The sequence below is a fragment of the Henningerozyma blattae genome, chromosome 7 (genome assembly GCF_000315915.1).
Source record: "Henningerozyma blattae CBS 6284 chromosome 7, complete genome".
NCBI classification, from domain to species: Eukaryota; Fungi; Ascomycota; class Saccharomycetes; order Saccharomycetales; family Saccharomycetaceae; genus Henningerozyma; species Henningerozyma blattae.
The window spans coordinates 632,379-655,123 of record NC_020191.1 but is presented as its reverse complement, the minus strand read 5'-3'; the positions used below and the strand labels follow the sequence as shown (position 1 = coordinate 655,123).

The window sequence follows — 22,745 nt, the reverse complement described above, 5'->3', positions numbered from 1 at the left end:
TGGTAGAGACTATCAGATAACAACAAGATAGTGCTTGGTCTTGGATAGCTCACATATCCCTTCAGAATAAATAGGCTTATTAGATTAGTATTTATTGCATAACGCCGATAAAGGAAATATAAAACCAAAAACTCAAGTATTTGACAAGCTGACCATTTGAAATAAAAAACGAACATTAACAATACACTTAGTTACATACAAGGATTAGAACTAGACATCGAGGCCTTACAAGGGAGAATCACAACTGAACTCTATTATTTAAAGTAATCTGATATCAAATATGTCAAACAATGATTCTGAAATCGTCATGACAGGATCGTTGCAAAGAATCAATCGATCCCCCAGAACTTTGCAAAATAGAAACACGAAGAATTTGTCGTTACAATTGAACGGTTCAAATTCCAATATCGTCTCTCCGGAGACGAAAAGTGTCTGTAGTTTCAGTACCAATACTAGCAATACCATTAGCAACGATATTACAAGTATACCGTCAAGGGAGAACCCTAACATTTCCTCGATAATTTCTCCTCTGGAGTTCAAACCACATTTGACCACTACTACAAGACCAAGAAGTGCCTCGACCATGACCACTCCTTTCCCCACCAGAGCCACCACTTATTTACCACCACTGTTATCGAGAAAGAGTGATGCTTCCATTTACACAATAGGGAATACTATAACAAAGAATAATGGACCTCCAATACCAAAATTATCATCACCTACTTCAACTACTTCTATAGCGGGTAATAACAATAATGATAATAATCAGTCAAATATATTATTAAATGGCTCAAGCATACCCAATAAATTGGGTTCCAGAGGCCATTCCTTATCATTATCAGTAGCTACTCCAACTCACAACACAGTACATAGTACAAATGTTACCACACAGATTACTTCCTCTGATAGTACTCATTATAATCCTTCAAAAACTAATAATATATGTTTCAATAGTAATAGAGGTAGGGCTCAGACAATTAGTCTCGATACAGAATCATCCACACCTCTAGTCAGTCACAATTCTAATAATACCTTTAATTTTAATGATATTCTAAAGCAAAGAAAAAAAGTAACTCCTTTTGCTCCTTCATCTTCTTATTCCTCTTCTAATACACAGCAACAATCTTTTATACATAATCTTAACATTAATCATTCTAATAATACTCAATATAACACATTTTCTAATTTGCATAATAATTTACCTGATTCCAATTCTAATTCTACAATAATATCAACTAATACAAATACGAATATTAACAACAATTCTCCATTTAATAATGATAATTACTCACCTGAAGAATATGTGGCTAATGCCTATCCTAATGGCCCATTATTGGTAGTCCCACCAAATATTTACTTATACTCTGAACCAAATCTTGATGAAATTTTAAAATTTGATGTTATTATTAATGTGGCAAAAGAAATACCAAACCTTAAAGCGAGTTTGATTGATAATCCACATAATAAAATAAATTATTACCATATACATTGGTCTCATAATTCGAAAATTTATAAAGATTTGAATTATTTAACTAATATGATGCATGATTATTCCATTCAAAATAAGAGAATTCTTGTACATTGTCAATGTGGTGTTTCGAGATCTGCTTCCCTAATAGTTGCCTATATTATGAGATACTGTAATATGAACTTAAATGATGCATATGATCATCTGAAATTAATCGCCAAAGATATTAGCCCTAATATGGGACTAATCTTCCAATTAACTGAATGGAATGAATATTTAAATACTAATGAAAAAAATAATGATCAAATAGGGGCTAAAAACAATAATATTTCTTCTTCTAATAATAGCCCTATGCATATTAAACAAATTCCTTCTGATATTAGCATTACTCCATCTGATACAAAACAAAGCTCTCCTTATAGCACAAATACGACTCCAGTAGCTTCAAATATTGATACTGAACAAATCCTGCGAATATAAAAAAAAAGATTTCAAACAGTACAAGAATAAATACAGATACGAATTTATCTATCGTTGTATCTCACTTAACTGATTTAATTTATTGATACGTTCAACTATTAGCAGTAGAATGATTTTATCAAAATATTCAGTACCTAAGATATGCCAGTGTGCTTCTTAGATAATAATTAACCTAAATAGTCAAAGTTAGAAAACCACTACGAATCGTACTAGTGACGAAAAGAATAATAATATTATATAAAGGGATTCTGAACTTGACAGCCATATCAGCAACAAAAATATCCCCTATCCCTAGGACTTATCTCCATCAACATCATTACAGATTTCGATTGTTTAAACCAAGAAAAATTTAAGCTTGTTATTCAATCAATTCCTGAATTTTTTTAATATGTATTTATATGTATATTTTATCCTAACTTGCATATAAATTATAGCATATGAATACTGTGTTATGCTTATTTCATATGCTAAGCACAATTACTATTTATATAATATTATCTAACTGTTACATAAATATATCTATATATAGGACATATGTTACCTATTGTATTATAATAACAATACTCATTACTCAAAGAGGTTTTTAACTAAGCGCGAAGTCTATTCTATTCCGCTATCCAAATCCATTTTCATGAAAACTAATGAGCATTATTTTACTATATCACTGCATAATAAAACGAAAAAAGGAGATCATTTAATTAGAGATAAAACATTGTATATAAACATACTAACAAAGCATCTATTACCATATATTGCAAGAATTTTTGTTGCGTTTAGAGTTCACCTATAGTATTTACTATCTATTTGACTTTACCGTTATTATATCCACACATATTAAAAGAAACAATAATCACAAAAATCACGAATTAATAATTTAATAATAAAATTATATATACTGGTTAACTCCATATTCCACTAAAACAGTTTATTAGATTATGAGTGATTATGAGTCAAAATTCTTCTACCATTGATAACACTTCAACTAAGACTAACAATACAGAAGATAACAAACAACTTCCAAAGAAAAGGTCATTGAGTAGTTATTTATCAAATGTTACCTCCAGAAGGGAAGAATTAGAGAAAATTGCAAAGAAACAACAAGAGGAACAAGAAGAATTAATCGAAAGACGAAAGAGAAAAGAGGAAGAAAATAAACTACAACAAATTAAACTAAAAGAAGAGCTTGCAAGAAAAGAAAAAGAAGAAGAGGAAAAAGAATTGAAATTGAAAAAAGAAGAGGAAAAAAAAGAACGTGAGAAAATCATTAAAGAGCATGACCTATTAAGAAGAAAGGAATTAGAACAATTAGAAGCACAACATAAAAGACATTCTATTGAAGATATTCAAAATATTTCAACATCTGAGGCTTTAACTCCCAAGTCTGAGAGTCCTTCGATTATTAATAACAGTAATCAACTACAATCATCCAATCAATATGACAAAGATGTACAATATAAAGAAGAGGAAAAAAGTAAAAGTCAAGCGAAAATTTTGAAAAAACAGTTGAAATATAAAGAAGCCATTAGTGATATAAAACAATCATTGCATAAGGATCACCTGACTGACTCTAATACAGGTATAAAAATTCACGAAGCAAGCGAAATACTGGAGAATAAAAAGCAAGCTTCCAGTTTACAGAAAGATAAATTACCTGAAAAACATACGCTTCATCATTCAATAGATATCAAGGACAATTCAAAGAATATTCATGATAATAAAAATATTAATAACTCAAAAAATGATCAGGAGCTGAAAAGTAATAATGATAAGATGCCCGCTACTCTGAGCCCCGTCAATGTAAAAGTTCAAGCCAATTCTGCCAAACATCCTTCTTCTGACACAAATCTAAAGAATGAGCCCAATCAGAATTATAACCAAGTAACCAATATTGATGAATCAAAGAATATGGATATCAGTTTCTCAAGCCCTTTATCGGACAAAACATTCTCAGTTGATCGGCAAGATAGCGCTATGGAGGGTACGATATTAAGAACTGAGTTGCAATCAATGCTAACTGAACCAAAAATCGAGATAGAATTGAACACATTAAATGAAGATGCAGATGAAGATGATGTTGCTAGTGATGCTCCAACAGAACCTGCATCACCACCGAGACCTCGACTAGGGCGCTTAGTTCGTGGCGACCAGCTACGTAATAAAAATGACAACCATACCCCAACGTTTGATAATAGTTCCGATTCTGAATTATCTGATCTTGAGGAATTAAATACTATACCGCATAATATTACCATGATAACTTCAAGGACAACTAATGAACGTTTCAAACAACCGGTAACTACTAGAAACAAATCAAGTAAATACATTTCTTCATATCCACCTAACAATGCTCAGAAAATCAAGGATGTACAGAAACAACAGAGACGAAGTGTTTCAGCTCCCATAGAAAACTCAAATAAACCACATCTTAAAGTTCCAAGGCTATCTGGTCCAAAAAAGACTGGTAATCGTGATTCAGCTGGTAGAACAAAATTACAAATTGCATGTGACAAGGGTAAATACGATTTAGCTAAAAAACTCTTAGAGGAAAACTATGACGTGAATTATCAAGACAATGCAGGAAATACGGCTTTACACGAAGCTGCCCTAAACGGCTATTTGGATATCGTAAAATTATTGATCGAGTATGGGGCAGATATTAATCTACAGTCTTATGAGCTTTTTAAAGATACTCCCCTAATCGATGCTTCTTCGAATGGACATTTGGATGTCGTCAAATTTCTACTAAATAGCGGTGCTGATCCATTAATAGCTAATGCAAAAGGTATAACTGCTTATGACTCAATTGAAATAACGTCTGATCTAGAAGAGGATGAAAAAGAAATTGTAAAAGAAATCAAAAATACTCTACGGAATGCTTCAAAGAAGTGGATAAATTCAAATCTAACTAGTAGCCGTAGAGGCAGTGATTCTAAAGAACGCTCTATATCGTTGCAAAATAGATTAATAGATGAAGGTGAAGATTATGAATTTTTTTGGACTGATATCACATCTAAAGAGGGTAAAGAAAAGCTATTTAATGCTTCAAAAGATGGTAATTTTTACTATGTTGGACAATATCTGGAAAATGGAGGTCGTCCGGATGCTAAATGCTTTATTGAAGCAGTAAAATTGGGTCATTCTGATATTGTAAACTTATTTTTGGCTTTTGGTATGCAAGTAAATTCGTCTAATAAGGATGGGCAAACTCCTTTGATGATTGGTGTTGGCAGAGGAAATATACCCACTGTAAAACTGTTACTAGAAGCAGGAGCTAACCCTAATATTAAAGATAAGGCTGGGAAAAATGCTTTATATTATGCAATGAACAGTGTAACAGGCAATGTAAGTAAAGACGAAATACAATTATTGAGAGAAATCACTAATACTGAATCTACAGTTGTAGAATTAAGCGATTCTGAATTAAAATCAACTTTAAAAACTTCATCCAACATGCATTCAGATGAGAACAACAACACTACTGATAAGAAGCTTGATAATAATATACAAGGTCATGAAACTTCTGATAAATCATCTCAAAGAACTAAACCTTCTAAAATACATACTAAATTAGAGGATCCCTTAATCACCAATAATAACATGCATCGTAAAACTAGTTTTCAAAGGACGAATGAACGTTCAAATAGAGAAACAATAGAATCAAAGCAGGAGTACCATAAAGAAGAAATTTCTGATAGAAGTGAACTTAATGAAGATAATATTATAAGTACCACTATTCACAACAATACATCAGATGATAATTATTCAACTTCACATCATTCAAAAAGAAAATCTCATGATGATTTAGCTTCAGTTGTGTCTCGTAGTCCTAAAAGAACTCATGTGGAATCATCTCCTAAGCTGAATAAAGTTCGTGAAGAAACTGCTGAAGAACGTGAAGAAAGGCTAAGAAAGGAAGAAGAATACTTTCAAAAGATGCAGCAAATCAAGAAGAAAAGAGAACAAGAACTTCTACAAAGAATAGCTGTAAATGAACAGAAAAAAGAGGAAGAGAAGGAAAAACAAAAACAAGAAGAGAAACAACATTTACAAGAACTAGAAAAGCAGAAAAAAGAACAACTTGAGAAAGATAAAGAACTAGCAGAACTTCAGCGAAAAAGAGAAATGCGTTCAAATTACCCTATTGGATTAAAAGTTATCAACTTTTCGACTCTTGATGATTACGCAAGCTTTCTTCCGTTATATTTTAATGTTCAAAATAACGTTAGATACGTCCTCGACTTACAAATTATGGTAATTATGAAGGACTTAGAATTGTTACAGAAAATTAAAGATGGCATTATTGAGTCAATTCCTTTACAACAACAACAAAAGGAACAACAGTGGACCTTGTTGAAATTTATTTTCCTATACGGCGGGTACTATTCCCAGCGAACTACTAGCAACTTATTTAAGGTTAATATAACTAAATTAGATTTTAATTCAAGGTTTGAATTCGAAAAGGAGGAGCGTACAAAGTTTCTTCAACTTCCAATGCATTGGATAAAATGGAATGATATTACGTTTGCAGATGAAACTTTAAGAGAACGATTGGAAGAAGTGATGACTGAAACGTGTGTTACCACTGTTTCTTCAAAAGATTTATCAAAACAAAACCTTAGAGGAAATTCCAATTTATCTATAGATATTACTGATCTACCATTAAAGTTACGCAATAGAAGTGACATAAAATCCGTTCTCAAATCTGCAGCATCTCCACTTTGGTAGGATCCTTAACTCAACAGACAAGACTAAATTTTCTGGCTTATGTTTAAAATGTTAACCCTTAGTAAGTAACTAATTTATAATTCTATATATATAGGATTAGGTATGTATTATTTTAAGAGATTTTATTGTTTGAAAAAATTTTAAGTAAATAATTTTTTTGTCTTTTTTATTTTAATGTCCTTCGGCGACTTTAATTGAAGAGCATTGAAAATTCTCGACGGTATATTTAAGCTTATATTCTTTATCAGACAATTTCAAATAGAGATCCTAGATTGTTGTTATTAATATATTAGGCATGTCATTTACCTTTGATTTCACTTCAGATGATTTTAGTGAAGATGAATTCATATCTGATACAAATTGTGCTACTATTGATAAAAACAAAAGCAATCCATTAGACGAAGAAAGATTATTAGCCAATGATATTGTTCAACCTAAATTCGAACTTTTATCACATATTTTACAAAGCTTAAAAGATGTTCGAGTCTCATTTGAACAAATTTTTAGTGCAGAGGAGAAAGCGATCCTATATAGAAGAGAGTTATTTGACGTTAAGCATCAATTAATGAGTGAAGTTGATGACGTTGATGCTTCAAATGAAAACCACGTTGAATTAGACATTTTAATTGGGGATACATCTGAGGATTTAAGGAAAAACATATATGAAGGTGGCCTAAAATCATGGGAATGTAGCATTGATTTAGTTGATTTATTAAATAAGGAAGTAATTAATCCTACATTTTTAAAAAAGTTTGATAATTTAATCGAATTAGGATGTGGCACTTCCTTACCCACAGAATTCTTATTCGGTCATTATTTAAAAAGTAACAGTAACGACGGTTTAAAAATTTTACTATCAGACTATAATTATTCTGTTTTAAGATTGGTTAGTATTCCAAATTTAGTTATTACCTGGGCGAAATTTACCTTATCAGAAACTGAATGTGAAATTTTACAGAAACATCAAGATGAAAATATGCCCATAAGAGATGATGAAATTCAATTTTCAGCTAAGTTGTTAGAAACATTTCATGAAGATTTAAAAAGAAGAAATATCACTATTGAATTAGTTTCTGGCTCATGGGGTCGCAAGTTTAGCAATCTTACGGAAAATATTTTAAAAAACTCATCAAACTTAGTTTTAACTTCAGAGACAATTTATCAACCAATAACTCTACCAGTGGTAGCAGAAACCATTTTAGATTACTTAAGAATTGCAAAAGATTCTCAGATTTTAGTTGCCGCTAAAGACATTTATTTTGGGGTTGGTGGTAGTATTATTGAATTTGAAAATTATCTAGAGAAAAGAAATAATGCAAATAAGTTAAACCTTAGAATTGATACGTTTAAAGTAAGTGCTGGCTTGAAAAGATCAATTATGCTAATTGATGGGCAGAACTAGCATTTTTTTTAAAATAAACTTTCTATAATGACTTCTTATGGTCTTAATGTAAAATCTATATAAAATCTTACTAATATAATTTAGTAAATGTACAGTTCAAATTTATTATGTATTATGAGCAACGTAGTGCAAATTTATGATAATTCAGTAAATGACTCTTTAAAACATCTAATAATAATAGTACACACATACATATATATATACATATATATGATGAATAATAGATTAATTTAAAGAAGAATGAAAGAAATTAGTTTTGTGATAATATACTAGTGACTGGCTACACAGAAAAATTATAGTATGTTGTTATTTTAAGTTTGTTTTATTTATTTTAAACATTTCAATTATTTACTAATTCTGTTTTTCATACCCGATAAAAATTCCCTGTAACCTTCTGTATTCATATTCTTGTCTTCCACTAAGTAACTTGCTACCCATAATCTTAAACTTGATAAGTCCCTAGCTTGAGCATGAGAAATTGGCTCATTAATTGAGGAACCTCTAACAATATATAATGATTGATATGTAATCACATGATTATTTTCTCTAACCTTCGAAATGATGTTTCTCAATCTTTCATTAAACTCAGAATTTTCCAAAATTGGTAATTCTTCTTTACCAATCGGAATTTGGTAAATATCTTGATTACCAAATACATCCATAATCAATTCATGTACGGCATCACCACCAACCCATAAGAATAATTCATTACCATTATCAATTAAATATAAACCATATCTTTCAAACAAAGTTGCTGTGGCATTCATTGGCTGTGGCAATTTAATTTCACCTGTAGTTGGATCTACCAAACCGATGTCATCAGGCATATCATGTAGAGAATAAACATTTGGATAAATATTCTTGATGAAAAATTGCAATGGCCAAGACTCTAAGTTGTTCAATGCGATAGCTCTATGATCACTTGGGACAATGGCGTTTCTAAATGCCATATTCTTTGTCAACGAATGCATTAATAGTGGAAACATTCTTAGGTTTGAGCATAGTCTTAATGGAGCTCCACCAGCAGTATTTGAAACAACTGCATCCCTTTTATACACTGTCAATATATCTTGTACAGAATTATTGATGAAATTTCTAGCATCCTGTAAACTTGAGTCAAAAGCTTTTTGAATAGCTTTTTGAGCATAATAATCAGTCATGGCTAATTGATCAGCAGAAGCGAAAACAGAATGGACTGAATCAGTAACTGGAAGGGCGACTGTTATAACTCTAATTCTACGTTGCCCTGTATTTAAGGATAATAAAACAGCAATTTGAACATGTGCATTTTCTGTCATAATTTTTTCATCCAGTTGTAATTCGAAAACGTAAGATTGATCTCTTGGCATAGTAGAAAATGCACATAAATCAGAAGATCTGTTGAAGAAATGACCATAGAACGAGTTCATTCTGATACCAGTACTACCTCTAGCTCTCATAACAGTTTCCATCGACATATCCATCGATAGATACTTAGAAAATTCTTTAGTGAATTTAATAACATCATTAATGCTAGAAGCATTGAAACCTGGGTAAAAATGAGTTTGACCACCAGTGAAACGACCTAAGTTACTCAAAGTTGCAACGTCCATATATTCTTCCGACGCTAAGAAAGTATCAACAGTGATTTGAGCTTTACTACATTCAATGGTGAAAGTTTTATAGAAGGCATCTTGACAGGATAATAACTGAGGAGTTTCCTTTGGAGTATTGGCAACACCAGATTCATTTCTTCTTTGTAATTTACCAATACCCTTATTTGGTAGAGTTGAAGATAGTACAATAATTTTACCACCGATATTTTTAATTAAATTAAAGGCAGATTTTAATGATGGCCCTAAGGCAAAACTATTCATGATACTATTTTGGAAAATATTTGGAATTTCAATTAATAATTTTTCAATGTTTTTTCTACAGTCTTTTAAATTAACAACCATTGATCTTGGTTTAGGTAAAAATGGTTCATCTAAGTCACCAACGTCCATCATAGAAATATTCAATGGCGTTCTTTTAGGAACAGAGTCACCATTTTCCTCATTGCCATTTTCGTTTTCATTTAAATCAATGGATTCAGAATCTTCTGGAATTGAGAAATAATGGATAGAATTATCAACACAAAGAATAGAAATTCTTGTTCTTTGATCTCTGTTTGGAATAGAATCCAAAGATTCTAATAAGGTTCTTGTAGCAGTAGCAACAAACCCGTTCTTAATTGCGTTTTGAGAAACATCGATTATAAAACAATAAGTAGATGGAGGTGGCTGTCTTACAGTATATTCCTTTGGTGCAATATATTCCATTACACCATAGCGTAATTCATTCTTTTGAAATCTGTCTAATTGAGTCCCATCCATTGCATGATCGAAATGTTGTGGGAAGTCATTAGTCAGTCTACAGAAATTACATCTCCATTTTCTACCATGATCAATAATTGTCACAAATGGATTCAAATAGGATCTACATCTTCTACAACGAACAATCAAACCATCTTCATTTAAAGGTGGCTGCGAGTCGTCATCGTTGATAGTTTGGTAAGGCCTAATAACCAAGGCTAAAGGTAATTTGGTTTTTTTTAGTAAAGAATGAGTACGAGGAACGGCATTTAAAGTACAACGGACATATTCTGCATTAGCATTGGCTGAATCAGATGGAACAACAATTTTTTCTGGAGGTATGATCAAAGGTGGTGGAGGCAATGATAAGTCTCTAATAGGAGGTGGGATTTCAGTTAATAAATCAATTGGATATAATTGATTTAACTGTTTGCCACCTGGCATATGCTGTTGAGCAGCTGACATTGGCATATGCATTGGCATACCTGACTGTTGTGGTTGCATTGGCATACCCATTGGGCTTGCTTGACCAGGTTGACCCATTGGTAGACCTTGCTGTTGAGAAAGCATTGGATCTGATATATGCATTTGGGAAGTAGCATGTGCAGCTTGATCGATTTGCTGGGCCAGCTGCTGTTGAGCCGGTGTGAAAACACGTTGTTGGCCAACAGGCATGTTCATGTTAGGAGTCATTGGCCCCCCTGCTTGACCCGAGATACTACCCATTGGTGAGCTAACTTTTGGTGACATTAGCTGACCCATAGCACCACCATAAGGGATACTTTGTTGTTGGAGTTGTTGAGGCTCGGGAACTGCCTGTTGTTGGTATTGGGCTTGGGGATAGACACGTCTCTTGTTATGCGACATGGTTGCTTGGTACTATGTTATAAGGGAGTCTTAATCAACTTAATTGACTGAACAGATCAAAAAATAAAGAATTATTGTTTTCTATATGTGTTTTTAATATTGAGTGAAAAGTTGCATTTGTTTGTTTAGACTGCTGTGTTATTCCACGTTTTCTGAAATTTTACAAGTGGCCACCGGTACAAACAGATAGCTCCCGCTAAAACAGAATCGTTTCGTGCAGTGTGGAAAAGACGAATTTTAGTATCCAAAAGGGTAATCGAGAGCTCAAAATAAAAAAAATAAAAAAAAAAAAAAAANAAAAAAAACAAAAAAAAACGGTAAAAAAAAAACGGTACACGTGATACAAAACTTTGTCTAAAGAAATTTTCCAGATATTTAAATATTACAATGAAAATAAATGAGAAGTAATAAAATTATAAATCTAAATAATTTCCTTCTGTGCAATAACATATGAGTGTATGTCGTATCTATAAATGGAGGCAGAATCAGGAAATCTAGTTGGTGCTGCTGCCGTTATGTAGCGACGTTAGGGTATTCTCTTTAAATTTAGAAGTTTTCAATTTACTTTCTAAACAGTCCCCACTACCTAGAGCAACCACCTTTTCGATATTCTGAATTACATGAGGGGAGCTTCCCTCTTTATATAGTTCTCTTAACCTCCTATTTTCTTCTTCTTCCCTTATCATATTTAACTTAGCCAACTTCTCGTCTAACTTATCAATTTCAAAGCTGCTAGGTGGGCACTTAACACAATTAGCGTCGCCATTATGGCCATTTCCTAAATCCATCATGTATCTTATATTTTTTAAATTAGTGGTTTCATCACCTACGCTTCTATATCTCCTACCAATGGAAATATCGTCCTTAATCCTACGGAAACCCAAGCTGTTATTAAAATTGTGAGGTTCTTGATAAATACTATTGTGCATGTTTTGAATATTATTGTTATTGTTCAAAATGTTATGAGTTGGATAGTTGCTATGATCTTGTTGTTGATGTTGTCTTAACATAAAATTTTCTCTTCTGACTGAACTACTGCTATTCATCATTGTACTAGTATTATTAAAACCCACAAAGCTATCAGTTTCAAGTTCTTTTTCTCTAGGAGTTTCAATAATTCCATCAAAGGAATAATTAGAACTAATTGAAGGGTCGGGTGTATTGATTCCTTCATCATGAGTTTCTTCACTCCCATCTTCCGTATCCTTGGCATGCTCATTTTCAATACTTTCTTCCCCTTCTTCAACAGGCGTGAAATTAGTTCTATGTAAATTATGGTGATGGCGGTTATGATGACTGCCATGATGTGATTTGGGATTAGGATGTGGGTGCGGTGTATGCTCGTTTAATATATAGTTCTTCCCTGAAATATTTGCACTTAAATATTTTTTACCATTGGCACTTGGAGGGGCCGTTGGAATGATAGAATATCTCCTTTCCTTATATACCAAACCAACCTCTTTAACTCTAGTTAAGTTTAATTTATCTTTTGGAATTTTGAAGAAGTCATTCTTACTTTCATCATATTCCCACAAAGACCAATCAATACCGTATGGTTTTGTCTCTAAACAATAAACACAATGTAATGGCACATCTAAATTAGTAATAATATCTTTGCTTAAATTTAAGAAGTAGCCTAACAATATTCTTGCAATTACACGGTGTGTAATGATTAAAACATTGTCCTCAATTCTTTCAATCTCCATGATCACAGGTTTGACTCTATTTATAACATCCATATATGATTCACCACCAATACCTGGATATCTGTAAACCAATTTATCTGTTTGTCTTGTATCAAACTCTTTAGGATAATTTTTCTGAATTTGTGAGTAAGTCATGCCCTCAAAGTTACCACAGTTTAATTCATCTAACATTTTCATTTGCTTTTGTGGAAATTCAGTTGAGTCGAATTTTTTCATGGTATCAATACATCTTCTTCTTGTACTACTCCAAATGAAAAATTCATTAAACTGGTTATATTCATCTTCATCAGTTTCACTTCCTGTAGAGTTTTGACGAGAATTTGGAGTAGAGGCTAAATTAGCGTTCACTTTAGAGTTAAATATTTCTCTTTGCCTACTTAAAAAATCATTTAAAGCTTTAGCATATTTTTCACCACGAATTGACAATTTTGAATCACCTCCAATTTTACCAAACATATTATCTTCACTTTCACCACTTCTGGTAATCCAAATCTGTCGATCTTTCAAAGTAAAATTCAAAAGATAATAAACTGTTTGAGATGCCAAATAACCCGTTATGTTATAAGTAATAATTTTTTTGCCAATGTCTATCATTTTGATGTATTCTAAATTCTCTTCATCAACAATTGGCTGATATGCTTTTTTATAATTGCTTAATCTCTCTTTAAAATCTAAGAGAGATGCATGTGGATTTTTACCTTTATAATCAGGACCAAAAAGTTTCAAACGAATATTTTTTTCGACAACTTTTTGATCTGAGCAAATGGTTTCTAAAAACATTACTTCGACTTCTTTACATCTATCATGAATTCTTCTAGTAATTTTTTTACGTCTTTCAAAAGTAGTGTTTGTGGCATCAAATATACCAACCACACCATTGTCATTCATTAGATAATCAATTAGTTCGTCTAGTGTATCAATTGCCCACTTGTCTCTTAATTCTTTACAATTTGTATCATTTGGATTAAAAAATTTGGAATCTTGTTCTTTCAAATTATGTTCCTTTGCATATTGTCTTCTCGTGTTACCAACATTAAAAACTTTACAGGAGTACATTGTATAATTCAAATATCTGGACAGTTTATTTGTTATAAACGATTTACCAGTAGCAGGCAATCCCACCATAATTATGATTAATTTTGAACTCATATCTTTATTTGTAGTAATACCATTCGGCGAATCGACAGAATTTGTCAAACCTGGGACATCAATTGTGGTACGTTTCTTTTTAGGATGTTTAAATTTTGAAGGAGATCTTGTACCACTTGGAATCTGTGAGTTACTATCTAAATTTTCAGGTAACTTTAAGAAATTTTTCACCTCTGATGGCGCCTGTGCATTTTTTTTTGAAGAAGTTGCTGGTGTACTTGGGAATAGTATTGGCTCCTCAATATTATCTTCTAAATTTAGTTTTAAGGTGTCATCATTTCTTTCTGTATTTTGATCGATATCTTTATCTTGTACAATAGTAGTTGCATTATCAATTTCATCTTCATTTTCAACTTCATTCATCGAATAAAGCCCTAAACATGATAAATCAGGAGTTATATTAGGTGTAGTATCTCTTGACATCTTTGGTGACTGCCAATTACTAGTGATTGGGGTATCACTTAAAGGTCTTTTCATAAAGGACGGTAGTTTCTTATTATCTTTTAAACTATTTATTGAATTACTACTATTGCTATTACTGTTTATAGTGCTTGCATTATTACTACTGTTTGCTGTTGATGTCGCCGAAGTATTACCAGTTGTCACACTGGTAGTTGCCGTATCATTATCAGATTCTAAGATTAAACTTGAATTATTATCCATAACTATTCTAACATGCCTCTTTTTATGTGGTGAAGTTTCACTATGTGATTTAAGAGTAGAACTTACCATGGCTGAAGTATTACCATTATTATTCCTATTAATATCGTCATGAGCCATATAATTGCCCTTGTGTTGACTTCTAATAATCGGTATAACTTCATTACTAGGTGTACTGCTACTGGCGGTTGTAATATGCATGAAAGAAGACATTAATTGACTAGTAGGTGACAAACTTTGTTCATGTTTGTTTGTAGCAGAAGGAATTTTAGAAATTTTATTCTCTTGGGATAAATTAACCTCTGACGTATCTGTAGGTGAAGGATTTATTGAATAATTTCTATTCATTTTTTTTTATATCTTTTATGCTTTGAAAATAAATTGACAGCTAAGTTATTGATAATATGCTTCGTGTATTGATTATTTCTAATTAATATTTTATCAATATAATATAAAATAATGGATAGAAAAATAAAATTTAAAAACAAAAATATTATGCAAAGATATGGTATGTTTACGGATGGCTTAGATAGTAAATTACCTCAAAAACCAATAACTTTGGAAAGATCAATAACAGTATGGTATTTAAAATGAAATATTTTGAAGAATAATTGGACTCAAATTGAATAAAATATATGGACCTGATAATTGAAAAAATGAACTCCGTAAATATTTCAACGTATCTTTCCCTTTTTTTGTCTAATTTTCTATTATTATTTATTACTGAGGCTAAAATACGATTGAGAATGTTGAATAATGTACTAAAGCGGTTAGCTATATAATATGTCGTTAGTCTTTCTATGAAAGTCTTGGCTAACTTTAAGGGTTGGTTTTAAACGATGACAAAATTTAAAAATTCTTCACCAAGACGATTTTTAAGAAAAAAGACAAAAAAAACAAATCAAGCAAACCACATAATTCAGTTTAAAATAAAATAAGGGTTCTAATCGCCTTCTATTCTTGCTTTCAAATGACGTCTTAAAACAATTGACAAATCAAATATTGAGAAAATCCTAAATGATGATGAATGGATTACCCCAACGTTATAATTACGCAGAGCTGTTATGTGGGGTTTTCTTGGTCACCCCTATGAGGCCCTAAATGGACATGAGGGTTGTCATGAACAGCATTAGGGTTTGTACCTATATCTCACGTGCAAAAAATGGCCTGTGAAGAATGGTAGCGCCGTTCAGAAAAGTGGAATAATAGGTGATAAAACTAAGAAACAATTGTCTATTAGGCGCAAACTACAGAAGGCATACATACATCAAGTATGGACTAGATATATAGAGGCGATTAGATAGGGTAGAGTCTTGAGAAATTGTATAAGCCCTACTGGCTAAGCTTTATTATTTTTCTTTTGTAATAAAAATGATTTAAGGGCGTTGCTGGAAGATTTAGAACTGGATCCTGTTGTTTTTGATTGGTTCTTAGCTATTGGACTGCTAGGGGCACTATTAGTATGATTCAACCTAGTACTTGAGTGTTGCTGTTGCTGTTGCTGTTGCGATGAATGATAAGAATAATGTTGTTGTGGCGAATTACCTCCCTTATTGGTGGATTGCTGAGATAATGTATTGCTTTTGGTCATGGTAATATTGGTAGTTTGGCTATTACTACTTCCTGTACTCATCATTCGCTTGTGATTACGTCCATGGGATGAAGGCTGCCTTTGTGTGTGGCCATGACTAGTATGACTATGTATGCCATTATGTTGGCCGGAGTGTTGAGATTGATTGTGCAAAGGGATCTTTGATCTAGCATTTTGTTTAGATGATAATTGCTGCTGCTGTTGTTGCTGTAGTACTTGCTGTTTTTGTTGAGATTGAGATTGTGTCTGCTTCAATTGGGGCATTGGAATTGATGGTGCTTTTTGAAGTGGTGGTGACTGCAATGGTACTTGGGGTAATTGTTGCACTTGTTGTGTTGGTAATGTTTGTTGGATTATTTGCGCTGGAGCTAATTGCTGTAGTTGTTGTGGTTGCTGTTTCAAAGAAGCAGTTCCAGAAGTAGAGCTATTAATTTTTTGAATATTAGGACTATTTTTGTGTTTAAGACTAATATTAGTATTGTTCACATGATTTTCAGATGAATTAGTCACAGGTGAGCTTGCAGTAGTACTATATGTTGTACTATTAATTGACACGACGTTACTATTTGTACGTGAACGTGTATTAATATGATTAATATTTGGATTCATTCCTATACTAGCATTCATAACGTTAGCAGGGTATCCATTGGCACTACTAGCTCGGGAACGGTTCATATTATTTACTCCATTTGGAGATTGATGCTGAGAGGATTTTTGTATTTGTTGTTGAAGTTGGGCTTGATGTTGAAGTTGGGCTTGTTGTTGAACAATTGGTACTTTTGAATTTACTAGATTATTATTATTGTTACCACTATTACCGCTTACACTTGAATTTCCTGTCGAATTAGTATTGACAGTTGGCCGGACTGTATTGATGCGTGGACTGTTGTTATTGCTACTTGAAATTTTTTGATATGGGGAATTTAATGTTGCAGTTGTAGGTGGGGTATCGATCATAAGATTTTCATTGGTCCCGGTGGTGGGAGTACTAATAGTGGTTTGAATAAAAGGGTTAATACTTCTTGAATTCAGATTATTATTATTAGTAGTAGTAGAAGTAGTAATCGAATTAGTATTCACCGAAGTTGCTGTATTAATTTCTAGGGTGGTAGTACTTTTCATACTTGCATTTGTCAAACCAGAAGTTGCATAGCCTAGAGTGACAGATGGATTATCAGTAGTATGACTAGAAGAACTTGGAATTGTTCCGTTCAAAACATTATTTACCGAGACAAAAGAATCATTATTCTCTTCAAGATTACGATAGTTTTCTTCAACTGTCTTAGTAACGTTCGGAGTAGAAGTAGAAGTATTAGTAGTCATTTCGTTTGTAGAGTTATTCGTTGTAATACTTGTAGATGTATTTGTTCTATCTCTATATTTCCTAGAAGATGGTGTACTTATATCACCAGATGATGGAATAGGTGGTGCATTTACTGATGGAGTAGAATGATTAGTAATAGTAGAATTTGAGACCATTGTAGTAAGATTGATGTTACTAGAAGTATTTCCTGCAGTCGAACAGGAATTAGAAACTCTATTGATATTATAGTTTTCATTATTATCAGATGTAGTCACAGGAGTTATTGTTATTGAAGCTTTCTCCGCTTTTGTTGATATATTACTAACTCCCCTGTTATTAGCTAACGTCGTATTGTTATAATTACCTCCAGCTGAATTATTGGTAGAATTCGTGATTGGAGATTTGATCTTAGAATGATTAACTGTTCCATTTGAGGCAGTGCTAGAAACTCTAATATTCTTCATAGATGTATGGTTATTGTTGGCAGTATTATTACTAGCTCCCTTTGTAGTATGAGTACTGCTATGTCTCAATATAATAGGTTTACCACTTTCATCCAAATTTAATCGGTTACAAACGTATTGCTTTCTGTCAGCGATATTATTTATTTGAGTAATAGTTTTTAAGTCTTGGAACCATTGCATCATGATATTATATGTTTCACCTTTGAAAACCCAATTATGACCCCTTTTGATCAAACCGTTTTGTTTTTCATGCAAAATAAATTTATTTTCATTTAATTCTTTTTTCGAGCTCTCTGTAATAGTACAATCAATTAAATTTAGGGACATAACAGGCACCAAATCTTTCTTCCTATCTGCTGTTTTAAATTCATGCAAATAACAGGGGGTTAGGACAAAATAGCCCCGAGAATAAGATTTTAAGAATTTAGATCTTTTCTCCAAATATCCAGATCTAATCTCATATGTAAAAGGATCAAATTGATTTTTATAGTTAATCATCTGTAGTTTTCTCTGAGGTAAATCTAGTTCAATAAAATTTGAATCCCTTTCAATGAAGTCATCCCATTCATATTGAGGATCTTTAGAAAAGAATCCCATGTCTAATCTAGAGATTAAAGAATCGAAAACTAATTGTGACTGCTGGCCTAATAATTTTGCATAAATTGTTAGTGCATTTTGGATTTCCATAACAACAACTTTTTCTAATTCACACCCTGAAGATTCTAGGTTATCAAATGCTTCGTGTAAAAAATTTTCTTCTGTAATTTGTCTTTTAATTTGTTTATCTAAAATTAATTTTGTAATATATGGATCTTGATATTTGTTTTTGTTTGTATTGGTTTGAGTAGCAGCCGCTATATCATTCACTTTCGAAAGATTATTCCATTCTTCGACAGAATCTTGAAATCTTTTCATATCTTGTTTAGTTTGTTGTAACTCTTTACCACAACTATTTTTAAAATCTGATTCTAGTAATTTAATTTCCTTTATCTTTATTAATAAATCTCTTCTCAAATATTCTAATCTAGGAATCACCTCATTAGTTAATTCTTTAGACATTTTAGAAGCATTAGTCGCGAGAGATCCATGATATTGGTTTAAGATAGTAGGTAAATCTTGAATTGATCCATGACCTAAAGGAAGGAAGAATTTTTGGTTGGCTTTAGCTTCATTTCCTTGAGGATTATGCTGTTCGAGAGAGAAAAATGGAAATTGTATGGCATGAGTTAAACGTAACTGCTGCCTTACAATTTCATCCTGGATTGAAGATGTTTCTGTTAAATAAGTTATTAAAGATTTTATCACATTTCTCCAAGCATCAAATCTTGACGCAAGTATCTCTGTGGGTTGTGCAGAATAAGGGATAATAATAACCAAAGGATTTTTCGGATCATATTTTTTATTTTTGTTCATTGATAATGCCACTTGTTTTGACCTTTGCCTTTGGAATGATGAGCGTGCCCTTGATTTAATAGAAGCCGATGTTAATGAGTTTTTACCTTGGAATTGAATATTTGAGGTCAACGAATGTGTTGGAGTTTTGGAATTATTATTATTGTTATTGTTGCTATTGGAATTATTGTTACTAGTAATACTATTATATCTGTTATTTATACTGTTCATGCTGTTATATCGGTTTATATTGTTGCTGGGACTTAAGCTTAGTTTATTATTGCTCGAAATATTGCCATTGCCATTACTTGATACACTATTGTACCTTAAATTATTGGAGCCTGAATGCGGAGCACCTTTACTCTGGTTTATTGGTTTAGTTCCGTCCTCTAATTCATTGTCTGGCTCATTTAATTCTTCATTATTGTAAGCTTGTTTCAGCTGAAGATAATAGGGTATTTGTTGAGTATTTCCATCACCATCGTTGGAACCATTATTTAAAGCATTATTCACTGTATTTATACTACTCTGAAGTGAGTACAAATGTTGTAAGTTTTTCTGGTTTTGTGCAAGCATATCTGAAACATCAGATTGCATAGTATTTTTCTGTGGTGGAGGATTATTTGGTTGGTTAGGAGTTCCAAGATTCGGCATTTGGTTAGTTCCAGATTGTGGTAGTGATAACCTTTCTTGTTTTGAAATATTCTGTGACATTATTTATAATTAGGTTATACCACTAAGTTGAACTATTAGAGCAAACTAAAAAGTAGCTTTTCCTTATGATATTTTTTATTTTCTTGGTAATATTCCCTATTCTATTTCTTTTGACATATTCCTCATTAATATGTCTAATTCCGTTTTTTGAAATTTTCAATCTGTTCATTCTCGGGTCCTTTCGGCTTTTTTCCCCGAGATCACATGTAAACTGGAAAATGTAATACTTATTGGTAATCGAATATAGAAAAAATGGGATCACGGAAAATGTTTGCCGGAAGCGGTACATTCCCGCCGCCACAGATTTAGCAGAATCTAGTAAACCTTCCATAGATGAGTTGTAAAATGCCAACTATTTTTTTTTCCGCCAAGAAATCCATTGTATAAATTGAATATTTGTTGATTATGTTATTAACTCGATATATTGCATGTAAGTTTTCTATTCCTTTTTTATTTCAAAAGGTTAAAATACAAAGGTACGGAACTATTAAAATGGCATTACCTTCCATTGTTGAAAAGCACAGACCAGCATCTTCTCCAGAGTTTGATTATTCTACTCTTTCCAATTATACTAAATTTGCTGTCAAACATACCAAATTAGATTTGACTGTTTCCTTTGAAAAATCTACCATTGCTGGTTCTGTTTCTTTACAATTATCTCCTATTGCTAAAGCTGAATTAATTGAATTAGACACTTCTTTTCTATCTATATTTAAAATCAATGTTAATAACACACCAGTAAAGGATTTCAAAATTCATGAACGTAGAGAACCTTTAGGCTCCAAATTGACAATTGTTCCAGCTAATGTTGAATCTATTCAATCTGACTTCACTTTAGAATTGGAATTTGAAACTACTGATAAATGTACTGCCTTACAATGGTTAAACAGTAAACAAACTAATTCCGATCATCCATATGTTTTCTCTCAATTAGAAGCTATTCATGCTAGATCATTATTTCCATGTTTTGATACACCTGCTGTTAAATCTACATTTACTGCTAACATTGCTTCTCCATTACCTGTTGTGTTCAGTGGTATCTCTACTGGTTCTACTAAAGGATCTAACGGTTTAACTACATATAGCTTCAAACAAGAAGTGCCAATTCCAGCTTATTTGATTGGTATTGCCTCTGGTGATCTAGTTAAAGCTAAAATTGGGCCACGTTCCCATGTCTACACTGAACCATATCGTTTGAAGGATGCCCAATGGGAATTTGAAGGTGATGTTGAGCAGTTTATTAAAGCTGCTGAATCCATTATCTTTGACTATGAATGGGGTACATATGATATCTTAGTTAATGTTAATTCTTATCCTTATGGTGGTATGGAATCTCCAAACATGACTTTTGCTACTCCTACCTTAATTGCTCATGATAAGACAAATATTGACGTGATTGCCCATGAATTAGCTCATTCTTGGTCTGGTAATTTAGTTACTAATTGTTCATGGAACCATTTCTGGTTAAATGAAGGTTGGACTGTTTATTTAGAAAGAAGAATCTTGGCATATTTACACGGTGAACCACATAGACACTTTTCTGCTTTAATTGGTTGGAATGATTTACAAAACTCTATTGACTCTATGAAAAATCCAGAAAGATTCTCTACATTAATCCAAAACTTAAACGATGGTACAGATCCAGATGATGCCTTTTCAACTGTGCCATATGAAAAAGGGTTTAACTTCTTATTCCACTTAGAGACAGTTTTGGGTGGTACTAAAGAATTTGATCCATTTATCAAGCATTATTTCAAAAAATATGCTAAGAAATCTTTAGATACCTATGAATTCTTGGATACTTTGTATGCTTTCTTCCCACAAAAGAAATCTGTTTTAGATAACATTGATTGGGAAACTTGGTTATATAAACCTGGTATGCCACCAAAACCAAAATTTGATACTACTTTGGCTGATAATGTTTATTTATTAGTTGATAAATGGGTTAACAACTCTCTTGAATTTACAACTGAAAAACAATTTATTGATACCTTTTCTTTACAAGATATTAAAGATTTTAATTCAAATCAAATTGTCTTGTTCTTAGACACTTTAGTCCAATCAACCAAGATTGATTGGACTAAGCATGAATTAGCCTCTACTTCTTTGCTAAAGATTTACAACTCCAAGATTATAAAGTCTCAAAATGCTGAAGTTATCTTCAGAACTTTCAGATTCCAAATCACCGGTCACTTAGAGGAATATTATCCTCAATTAGGTGAATGGTTAGGTACAGTTGGTAGAATGAAATTTGTTCGTCCAGGTTACAGATTATTAAACTCTGTTGATCGTAAATTAGCATTAGAAACTTTTGAAAAATTTAAGGACTCATACCATCCAATTTGTAAGGCTTTAGTCAAACAAGATTTGGAAATCTAATTTCACAAGATCACAGCTTTCCTTTTCATTATGATATTTAAATTTTTACTTCCATGCTTCTTAGTATATAAGCTTCGCTTGTCGTTCCTATATATATAAATACCACCTCTTA

General features: G+C 32.2%; 7 protein-coding genes across 7 annotated transcripts; 4 read left to right on the top strand and 3 right to left on the bottom strand.

Moving 5' to 3' along the window:
• Positions 1 to 280: 280 nt before the first annotated feature.
• TBLA0G02510 (dual specificity protein phosphatase family protein) lies at positions 281 to 1,948 on the top strand (the record flags this gene model as incomplete). Its single annotated transcript, XM_004181661.1, has 1 exon — positions 281 to 1,948. The coding sequence occupies one exon, from the start codon at positions 281 to 283 to the stop codon at positions 1,946 to 1,948; it is 1,668 nt and encodes a 555-aa protein (XP_004181709.1).
• A 945-nt stretch (positions 1,949 to 2,893) lies between these two features.
• Positions 2,894 to 6,673, top strand: HOS4 (Hos4p; the record flags this gene model as incomplete). The annotated part of the gene is made up of 1 exon (XM_004181660.1): positions 2,894 to 6,673. The coding sequence occupies one exon, from the start codon at positions 2,894 to 2,896 to the stop codon at positions 6,671 to 6,673; it is 3,780 nt and encodes a 1,259-aa protein (XP_004181708.1).
• Positions 6,674 to 6,968: 295 nt separating this feature from the next.
• On the top strand, positions 6,969 to 8,075 carry HPM1 (protein-histidine N-methyltransferase; the record flags this gene model as incomplete). Its single annotated transcript, XM_004181659.1, has 1 exon — positions 6,969 to 8,075. The coding sequence occupies one exon, from the start codon at positions 6,969 to 6,971 to the stop codon at positions 8,073 to 8,075; it is 1,107 nt and encodes a 368-aa protein (XP_004181707.1).
• Positions 8,076 to 8,419: 344 nt separating this feature from the next.
• Positions 8,420 to 11,275, bottom strand: SEC24 (COPII subunit SEC24; the record flags this gene model as incomplete). Its single annotated transcript, XM_004181658.1, has 1 exon — positions 8,420 to 11,275. The coding sequence occupies one exon, from the start codon at positions 11,273 to 11,275 to the stop codon at positions 8,420 to 8,422; it is 2,856 nt and encodes a 951-aa protein (XP_004181706.1).
• A 494-nt stretch (positions 11,276 to 11,769) lies between these two features.
• On the bottom strand, positions 11,770 to 15,138 carry PFK26 (6-phosphofructo-2-kinase; the record flags this gene model as incomplete). The annotated part of the gene is made up of 1 exon (XM_004181657.1): positions 11,770 to 15,138. The coding sequence occupies one exon, from the start codon at positions 15,136 to 15,138 to the stop codon at positions 11,770 to 11,772; it is 3,369 nt and encodes a 1,122-aa protein (XP_004181705.1).
• Positions 15,139 to 16,129: 991 nt separating this feature from the next.
• On the bottom strand, positions 16,130 to 20,254 carry TBLA0G02450 (phosphatidylinositol 4,5-bisphosphate-binding protein; the record flags this gene model as incomplete). The annotated part of the gene is made up of 1 exon (XM_004181656.1): positions 16,130 to 20,254. The coding sequence occupies one exon, from the start codon at positions 20,252 to 20,254 to the stop codon at positions 16,130 to 16,132; it is 4,125 nt and encodes a 1,374-aa protein (XP_004181704.1).
• A 405-nt stretch (positions 20,255 to 20,659) lies between these two features.
• Positions 20,660 to 22,633, top strand: LAP2 (bifunctional aminopeptidase/epoxide hydrolase; the record flags this gene model as incomplete). Its single annotated transcript, XM_004181655.1, has 1 exon — positions 20,660 to 22,633. One exon carries the CDS (start codon positions 20,660 to 20,662, stop codon positions 22,631 to 22,633), a length of 1,974 nt encoding a protein of 657 aa, XP_004181703.1.
• Positions 22,634 to 22,745: the final 112 nt, after the last annotated feature.